The sequence below is a fragment of the Carlito syrichta genome, unplaced genomic scaffold, assembly GCF_000164805.1.
Source record: "Carlito syrichta isolate Samal-C Ts95f unplaced genomic scaffold, Tarsius_syrichta-2.0.1 Scaffold308663, whole genome shotgun sequence".
Classification (NCBI taxonomy): Eukaryota; Metazoa; Chordata; class Mammalia; order Primates; family Tarsiidae; genus Carlito; species Carlito syrichta.
Genome location: NW_007252759.1, coordinates 55,657 through 66,117, shown reverse-complemented (window position 1 = coordinate 66,117; position 10,461 = coordinate 55,657). Strand labels below are relative to the sequence as shown.

The window sequence follows — 10,461 nt, the reverse complement described above, 5'->3', positions numbered from 1 at the left end:
ATTCGGTGTTTGGTTTTCTGTTCCTATGTTAGTTCGTCTAGGGTGATGTTCTCCAATTCCATCCAAGTTGCTGCAGAAGGTATTATTTCATTCCATTTTATGACTGAGTGATATTCCATAGTATATATACCACATTTTCATTTTCCACTGATCAGATGATGGGCATTTAGATTGATTCTACATCTTTGCAATTGTGCATCGTGCTGTGATGAACACGCAGGGGCAGATGTCTTTTTTGTATAACAACCTCTGTTCCTTTGGGTAGATCCTGAGTAGTGGGATCACTGGATCAAATGATAAATCTGCTTTTAGTTCTCTGAGAAATCTCTACCATTTTCCATAGAGGTTGTGCTAATTTACATTCCCACCATCAATGTATAAGCATTCTCTTTTCACTGCATCCATGCCAGCACCTATGAGTTTTTGACTTATTAATAAATAACTATGCCAGCTTTTTAAATATGGAGAACTGAGACAGAATGGTAGCATTGACTAAAACTGAGAAACTAGGAAAGAATACCAGGGATGAGAAGGTGAAGACTGAAAAATTGTAACATAAGCCACATCATTGAGGAATTTCTCCATAAAAGAAAGAGCAAAATAAGGATGGTTGTTTGCATAGGTCGTGTGAGGATGAAGGGAATTTTTAAGAACACGTATATTTGAAAATAAATAGGAAAGATTCAGTGGGGAAAGAAAAAAGATTGAAGGTGATAAAAAGCAGCATAAATGTAGACTATAAGTATTCTTGTAATTATTTTTTGTTAAGAATGCGAACTGTAAAAGAAAAAACCTTAACTGTCTTATTTGTAATTAGATAATCTGTAATCATATTTTCAAAGAGATCTTAAGGTGATTTCCTAAGGAAGTTAACTTCTGCATTTCTTAGATATATAGGTTTTAATGTATTTTAAAGGTGTATAATTTTTAGAACTCTTTACATACTCACAAATTTATGGGGCTCAATAATGAATGCCTTTGTACAGTGGATGGATCATTGTTTAAATTAGGTGGGTTATTTTGTGTGACATAAATCTAGCTCTTAAATATAGTCACAGAATGTGTATCTACAATGCTTCAAGCAATGCCATCCTTTTTACAATCAATGTACAGACCTCCGAGCTGTTAACTGGAAAGGACAGAGTTCATTTAGACCCAGAACTTCATAGGTGTTGGTTTAAAATTCATTGTTTTGTTTCTTTCAACATTTCTCTTCTTCATCCTGTGAAAATCAATACTGGTTTTTGTTGTACATATGAACTTTCTTTTCCTCACTTATCTGGCTTAATTTTCTAATTTTTCCTTAATAATTTACTCAATACACATCCATATTTTCCTCAATCACTTTTAAATCCTTATTGAAAACCTACTGTGTGTCAATGATGGCATTATGAGCTGAGATTCAAATATTAAATATATTTATTCTTTATTTCAAAATTCACTGTTTTCTAAATTTTGTTGTGGAAGAGTCAATTTTTTTCTGTAGAGAAAACCTACTTCCCCCCCCTTAGATCAATAAATACACTCTCCTGTGTTTTCTTGTGGTAAAGTTGTATTTATAATAGTATAAATAAGTTTGAGAGTGTTTTTCTAGCTGAGTGAGCATTACACTTTATTAATTTCTGTGTCCTCAGATGAAATGAAGAGAATAGTACTAGAATAACCACAGATGAAAAAGAGGAAATGCAAGGAGGAAATTTCACCATTTGGAGTATTTTTTTCCTGGAGGGATTTTCCCGATATCCAAGGTTAGAGGTGGTTCTCTTTGTCTTCAGCCTTGTGATGTATCTGATAACTCTCTTGGCCAATAGCACTCTTATTTTAATCATCGTCCTAGATTCACGCCTTCAAACACCCATGTACTTGTTCCTTGGAAATCTCTCTTTCATGGATATCTGTTACACATCTGCCTCTATTCCTACTTTGCTGGTGAACTTGCTGTCATCGCAGAAAACTATTATCTTTTTTGGGTGTGCTGTGCAGATGTATCTGTCCCTTGCCATGGGCTCCACAGAGTGTGTACTCCTGACTGTGATGGCATATGACCGTTATGTGGCCATTTGCAACCCGCTGAAATACTCCATCATCATGAACAGGTGGGTGTGCGTGCAGATGGCCATGGTCTCCTGGGTGACGGGCTGTCTGACCGCCCTGTTGGAAACCAGTTTCGCCCTGAAAATACCACTTTGTGGGAATCTCATTGATCACTTCACTTGTGAAATTCTGGCGGTGCTAAAGTTAGCTTGCGCAAGTTCTCTGCTCATGGACACAATCATGCTGGTGGTCAGCATTCTCCTCCTGCCCATTCCATTGCTCTTAATTTGCATCTCATACATCTTCATCCTTTCTACTATTCTGAGAATCAGCTCTGCAGAGGGAAGAAACAAAGCTTTTTCTACTTGTGGTGCCCACTTGACTGTGGTGATCTTGTATTATGGGGCTGCTCTCTCCATGTACCTAAAACCTTCCTCATCGAACTCACAGAAAATAGACAAAATCATCTCATTGCTTTATGGTGTGCTTACTCCTATGTTGAACCCCATCATTTACAGCTTAAGAAATAAGGAAGTCAAAAATGGTATGAAAAGACTGCTGGGAAAAATACCATTGCTTCAAACACATGAACATCCCTGATTGGATGCCTCTGGTTTTACCAGGGATGTGATCCTGGCAGAAATCACCAGAAAAATTCTGGATAGCCTGCAACCCCTTAAAACTTTGATTGAACCATATCTGTATAATTTCACAGTTATGAGACATATGTACACGGCGGTGGCCTATGGACCATAGCAAGTCCCAATTTGCATTTATTTATATTTCCTGTCTTTTGTGTTTCATGGTTGTGGGGTTTTGAGGTGTAGAGTCATCAAATATTTGCTCCAGAAGGAAACTTGGATAAATGTAAAGTTAGTGAATGTTAGTGCCAGAAGAAACTTTTAAGCCTTCTTTGCTTTAATCCTTTCTCAAATGAGGTGGGAGCATAAAGAAACAAAGACTGGCCTCGATTATGTGAGCGAGAAAATTGAGTTAAAAAAATTAAAAGACTTGCTCATCATCACATGGCTGACCTGGGCCTTCAACATCCCTCTGACTTCTCGGGCAGAGCTTATTTTACCACATGGAGGTGGCTCCATGATTACACTTCATTATTCAAAACTTCTGATTAAAACTTCCAATCTTCCTGAGTAAGGTGTCTAATGATGGGTACTTGATCTGCCCACCTGCCAACCTTGCTTTTCTTAGCACATAGATACTTGTGCGAGTTGTATCTGTTTCTATGCCAGGATACCACTCATATGCTAATTAAGTCTTTTTCACTTGTGTTTGTCTTTTTTCTTCATTAGATGATTGACTTAACGTGGGCGAGTGTTCCTATTATTTTGTACCTTTTGGGTTCACAGCAGTCATTTAGTAAATGAGTAATTTTATCTGCTTTAAACCAATCACTGTATTTGAGAAGCAAGCACCACTTGTGAAAATTTTGAAGAAACAGGGCAATGAGGTATATAGATTTAAAAATATCTAAAGATTACAGAGAAAATATTTACATTAGTTGCTTCAAACCTTTTATCTGTATATAATAGAGCCCCAGGAAATTGTGATATAGGTTATAAGGTGATCAAACATTGGGAGACATTGTTTCCAGCAAAAATCCATCAGAAGAAAAGTAAGATTAATTCTTCTAACAGCAGATCTACCATTTGATCCAACAACCCCACTACTAGGCATCTACCCAAAGGAACAAGCGTTATTATATAAAAAATACACCCGTACTTGCATGTCCATTGTGGTACAATTCACACTTGTAACAATGGGAATCAACCTAATTGCCCATTACTCAGTCAGTGGATAATGAAAATATGGTATATGTCACTGTGGAATACTATTTAGCCATTAAAAAAAGAATGAAATGATGTCTTCTGTAGCAACTTGGATGGAATTGGAGTAAGTCATCCTAAGTGAACTAATCCAGGAACAGAAAACCAAATTGCATGTTCTCACTGATAAGGATCTGCAAAGGCACAGAGAATGTATAATGGACACTGGAGACTCAGAAGGGGGAGGGGAGGAGGATGTGGAGGGACAAAAATCACCTATTGGGTACAATGTGCACAGGTGGGAGTGGTGGTACACTTAAAACCCAGACTTCTTTGCCACTATACAATTTAGCAATATAACCAAAAACTATCTGTACTCCCTAAAGCTATTGAAATAAAAAAAGAAAAGTAAGATTAGTTCTTATTTCTCTCTTTTTCTTTATTTTATTTTTTATTCATCCTTTTTGCCTCCATGTGTACCTTCTCACTTACCTATCTCAATTTTCTCCGCTTCTACAATAGGGAAGGGACAAGGGTTTTGAGTACAGAAATGCAAACTTGACAGATTAAGAACATGAAAGACAGGCCGGGCTTGGTGGCTAAGCTTGTAATCCCAGTGCTTTGGGAGGCCGAGGTGAGTGGATTGCCTGAGCCTGCAGGTTCGAGACCCGCCTGGGCAACTTGGTGAGACTTCATCTCTAAAATAAATAAAAAACTAGCTGGGCATGGTAGTGCATGCCTGTAGTTCCAGCTACTTGGAAGGCTGAGGTGGAAGTGTTGCTGGAGCCCAGCAGGTTGAGGCTATCTATGGTGGCCAGGAGCATGCCACTGCACTCCAGTCTGGGTGACAGAGTGAGACTCCAACTCAAAAAAACAAAACAAAACGAACATGAAAGACTGAAAAATTTTTATCATTGAATGCTGAGTTTTGGATTTCTTGACTCTTAGGTCTAGGACTTTGGCTACATGTTTCTGTATGTGTGACCCACATATAAAGAAACTTGCAACTAGGTGTTCACGCCTGTATTCCCAGCTCTTTGGGAGGCAGAGATGAGAGGATCACCTGAGTCCAGAGGTTTGAGACCAGCCTGGGCAACTTAACGAGACCTCATCTCTATAATAATAAAAAAATTCGCTGGGTGTGGTGGCACATACCTGTAGTTCTAGCTACTTGGAAAGCTGAGACAGAAGAATTGCCTGAGCCCAGTAGGTTGAGGTTGCGCTGGCTATGAGTGTGCCACTGCACTTCAACCTGGATAACAGAGTGAGACTCCCACTCATAAAATAAAATAAAATAAAATAAAATAAAATAAAATAAAATAAAATAAAATGAAACTTGAAACAATCATACAGCACAATTCCGGAGATGGAGCAAAGGGACACATTTGATGACAGATGTTGCTGCCAAGAGATGTTTGATAGTGGAGGATTGAATCAAGGCCTAAGTAATGGTTTGGGGATAGTAAGGGAGAGCTAGACATGTCCATTTTCTTCTTAGATACTGCAGTCTTCCCAATTCAACTGCTACGATCATTTCATGGCAATTCCAGTGTCATTCTGAAGCGAAATTTTAGAATAGGTATTTATGAAAACAGAGCTAAATTTTATGATTAGAGTAGAACCAAATTGTCTGCTTTCTGGAATTTGTTATCCATCGAGCCATATATGTATAAATAGTAATAGCCAGAGCTATAGAAATAGCTGAAATTACTTCAAAGAACAAACTGTGAGAACTTGGAGGCACAGAGACTGAACATTCTCTGTAATTAGTCTATTAACTTTGTCACAAAGAACTGAGCAGATTGACATGGAACCAAGTATCTCAGATTGGGATATGGACCAGAATGGGATAACAAAACAGATTAGGAATGACCCAGATGTCATGTATCCCCTTGCAGATCTTGGCTAAGAGATGAGTAGTTACAGTCATATGTTCCATGTGAACAACAAATAAACATATATAAATATAAATGTGCTTTGTAGTTGTGATACTAAAGTTAATTATTGATAAACGGTGCATTCCTTCATATAGATTAGGTTCTATCTCAGTCAACACTAATTACAATTGTTATTTTTGTAGAGTCTTAAATAAGGAATCCTTTTCAAGTATTGTTAAAGAGAGGAATCTGTTTGACAGAGAAAGTAGAACTACTTTCAACAGAGAGTCAGTTCCTGTATGAATGATTACATGACTAGATCTATGCTTTAGACAACTCTGGTAATGTCAACTCTCTGCTTAAATCTCTTAGCAGTTTTTCTTATTCATTTATTTACTAATTTATTTTTTATTTTAAATATGTGGGATACAATTCAGTGTTCTCACTTGCTTGTGAGTGAGAACATGTGATACTTGGTTCTTTGTTTCTGTGATAGGTCACTCGTATTATAGCCACTAAGTTCATCTAAGCTGCTGTGAAGTTCATAATTTTGTCCTTTATGACTGCGTAATATTCCATTGTGTATAGGTACCACATTAAAAAAATCTAGTTTACTTTTAATGGGCAGCACAGTTGGTTCCATGTTCTTGCTATTGTAAATAATCTGTAGCAGTTTTTCACTGCTTTAATACTGAAGTCCTTAGGATGACTTGCAAGGACTTTCAAAATCTTATTACTCACGATTCACATCCTTTGCTTTAGGCATACCAAAATTCTCTCAATTTCATTAATGTGTTATTTTTCTCTCTTGCTTCTTTTATTGAGAACATTTATCACAGTTTGTAATTCAATAATTATTTGTGTGTTTACTTGTTTGATGACTCTCTCCCTCAGTAATGTGTAGGTTCATTGAGTCAAGAACCATATTAATTTCATTTACCACTGTATATCCAGGGCCTAATACAAGGTCTGGCACAAAAACACATTCAGTGCATATTTTTTTGTGAAGAATAAAGTGCTCAGTGAACACTTGCTGAAAACATACACATGTGAAAAGCTTTTAGTGACTATTCAGTTAGGTACTTAACCATTCCTATGTTGAATACCTCTCTTTGATTTGGCTAAGTGGTAGTTTGGTGGTGTGGTGGTTAGGATATCTGTCTAGATTTAAAGAATGAGATTGTCTTCATTAGTTCTTAGCATGAATTCTTAAGACTAAAGCATTACTTTACTTTTCCAATAGAAATGGCATATTGTTAAATAAGGGAAATATACCTCAAATATTGCTTTGGGCCTTTGGCCTCTGGCATTATATTTGGTACAAATTCTAATGATTAAAATGGAGAAATGTACATAGAACGATAGCATAATTCAAGTGATTCATGGTTGGTTGGATCTGATGAACACTAGAAGAGTGTTCAGAATAGAATAAGTACTTGGTCTGTTCACAGAGGCGATTCAAGTATTACATGAATGGTTGGGCCTCATGTACCTTACAAGCTTGATACCTCATTTACAAAATAACAACTATAACAGGCTTTTAGCACTCTTTCATTCTCAGGACTATAAATAGCCATAACTTTTAGATCTATCTAAACTTCCTAACTTTCAAACCGGTCTCAATGGATACATGAGAAAGAAGATAAATGTCATTTGTGGACAAAAGACCTGTACTTGAGCAGAAGCGCATGGGCTAACTTGGGAGTTACACAGGTTTTTCTTTCTCTTCTTTGATAAGGCACCACTGAAATAGGAAGTAATTATTGGGCTGATATGTGAAGGAAAGGTAGATGATGTGGGGAGGGGCCAGAATGTCCCTGGTGGAGGACCAGAAGGAGACATGGCACGAGGAACCAAAAGAAGGCCAACGTGATAAAGGCATGGGGAGAAAAGGGAAGAGTGGCAGGTGCAGAGGCTGTTGAGGTCGACCAAGTCAGACCACACAGATAGTAAGCATATTGAACAACTATTGTGGTACAAGGGACTGAATGGGGGCTTAGCAAATATTTTTATAGAAGAGTCCTGGCGACTGTATGCAGAATTGATTAGAGACAATGGGAGTGGGCACAGGGATCTCCAAGAAGAACAAATTGTAGTGGTTCAGATGAGAGTTACTGGAAGCTTGGACTACCATGGTGGAGAAAAAGGATGATAGATTTGAGAGCGATTTAAAAAGTAGCATCAACAATCTCAGTGATGGCATCAATAAGATTAGATATAGGCAATGAGAGAGGCAAAGCTCTCAAAGATGACTCATGGGTTTCCAGTAAATAGAGTAGAAGACTGATGGTGTCATTAACTGACACAGAGAATCTTCAAACAGGACCAAGTTTGGGGTGGAAGATCATGATTTTACACATGTTGAGTTTCTCCATGATTTTGAGATATACAATGGAAATATCAAGGTGGGTCAGTTGGATATGCTAATCTGGTATTAATGAGAAAGGTCAGTCTGGTGGTATGAAGTTTGCATATACATAATAATATAAGTAATGAGCACGGTTAGCATTAACTAGGGAAAGAGAGTAGAAGGAGAAAATTGCCTAAATTAAACCTAGAGGATGCTAATATTTAAAGTTCATCAAGTGGAAAAAGATAACAGAGGAGCACTGAAAATAAACAACTTCCTAAGCAAGGAGAGGATAAAAACCAGGAGATAGCTTCCAGTTTTGGTCAAGGTGAAGTAATCACATTCCACTTTGCTTCTCCCACTGATAGCAATTAAAAACCCTAGGCAGAATTAATGGGGGCAGCTGAAGATTCTGAAAAAGAAAGAGTATCAGGCAGATTAGAGAAAGAAAATATAACTCAAGGTTCCAAAAAACCTGAGAGTGAATTTTATACTTATTTTTTTCTCCTCTCTCCTCCTATATGTCTAGGCCAGGGGACTTCAGTACGCCCTGAAACTCAAACCCACATATGGAGGAGGATAAACAGAATTCTAAGAGAAGTTCCAGATGAAGCTCCCTAAAAAAAGAAAAATGGGCCCTTATACTTCAGAAAGAGTAAATTCTTATATTTCCCCCCTTTTTTTCTATTATGCCCCAATCCCCAGGAAATCCTGTGGTGATGGTGGCAATATCAGCAGTGGTGGCTGAGCAGGCACCTAAATTTTCTTGAATCAGAGCAACTGTGGTCCCAAGAGGAAGTCCCTGTGGCTTCCTTTTTTCTCCTCTATCCTTTCACCATTTGGCCCCTGAGACAGAATGGGTAAATGAAAGCCCTGGCTTTTTAGTAAGGAAATCAAGAAGGAGGACTTTTGGTCTGTAGAAAGTGTCAAAAGGTCATGGAGAGAAGGGAGCTCAAGAAAGCAATTCCATAAAGTTGTAATACAAACTCCCGGGTCATGCCCAAGTTGAACATGCATGGCTCTGATCCTAAACAGTACAACACAGACTTTGAGAAGTGAACTCTGTGGGGTAGGCCCAAATATGCCACTGTATGGTAGGTATAGAGGGCATATGTGAATAATGCTGCACAGTCTTGGAAAACGTAGGTGACAGTGGAACCATAGCTTATGTGGCTTTAACCTAACCGGGTCAACTGCTTGTTAAAAAGACATCACCCCCCCTCACAATTTTCTTTTGGATTTAAGCAAGACTCATAATACAATATTTAAAATGTCCAGGATGCAATCCAAAATCAGTCAATATATAAGGAATTAAAAAAAATTTCAACATATTGCAAGGCAAAAGGCAACAAATACTAACCTGAGCATGACAGATGTTGAATGACATAATCAAAGGCTTTAAAACAGCTATTATAACCAATCCAAGTAGTAATAAGGGCAAACATTCTTGAAAGGAATGAAAAGAAACAGTGTCTCAGCAAAGAAGTAGGAGATACGATATTTAAAATTTTTGTATCATTTTATTTTTATTTTTAATAGAGACAGAGCTTGCTATGTTGTCCAAGCTAGTCTCAGACTTCTGACCTCAGACAATCCTCCCTAACTGGCCTCCCCAAATGCTGGGATTATAGGCATGAGCCATCATGCCTGGCCTAGAAATAGAAGATAAAAAATAAGCAAGTGGAAATTTTAGAATTGAAAAATACAACTGACATAGAAAGTGTACTTGATGAACTCAGTCACAAAATTTACTCTACAGAAGAAAGAGTCAGTGAACTTGAAGACAGAGCAACAGAAATAATCTAATCTAAACAACAGAGAGAAAAAAGATTGAAAAAATATACTCAGGAAAACTGAAGTTATCTGCTATTTTCTTCAAGAAAAAATTGCACTCCATGAAAAGTAATTGATCCAGCTTACACTCAAACATTTGCACAAATGTTCAAGGTAACTATGATACTTCCAAATGCAGCAGAGGTGCATACTTCCTGTATTGTCACAGTGACTATTAAAAAGACATGTACTCAGAGGCCCAGTTTAATAATGTCATTTTTTTTTTTTTACTGTTTTGTCAAAACTATTTTTAAGTGAAATTTGCATTTATTTTTATGAGTGAATTGTGATAAAGAATACAATAATTACTAGTATAGTTAGGTGCTGGTGCTTTTATTTATATTAATATGCAATGGGTTTTACTGTTGCTTTTGTAATGTTTGCAACCATTGCAAATATCAACACAGTGGAAAATAAAAAAAATTTATACTATTATAAGAAGTAGTCTGACTTCACAGAAAGGGGCTTGAGAATTTTCAGGGATCTGATACCATTTGCACAAGTTTCCATGACAAATTACCACAAAATTAGTGACTTAAACAACACAAATTTGTTATCTTGTATGTGTGACATGAGTTTCAAT

The 10,461-nt window shown here is 37.2% G+C and overlaps 1 protein-coding gene across 1 annotated transcript; it reads left to right on the top strand.

The window, feature by feature from the left end:
- Window positions 1-1,604: 1,604 nt before the first annotated feature.
- LOC103268000 (olfactory receptor 2K2) lies at window positions 1,605-2,634 on the top strand. The gene has a single exon (XM_008065557.1). It carries the CDS (start codon window positions 1,684-1,686, stop codon window positions 2,632-2,634), a length of 951 nt encoding a protein of 316 aa, XP_008063748.1. The 5' UTR covers window positions 1,605-1,683.
- Window positions 2,635-10,461: the final 7,827 nt, after the last annotated feature.

Coding starts and splice junctions, on each gene's coding strand:
- LOC103268000 (XM_008065557.1), top strand. CDS start 1,684: ATGCAAGGAGGAAATTTCACCATTTGGAGTATTTTTTTCCTGGAGGGA.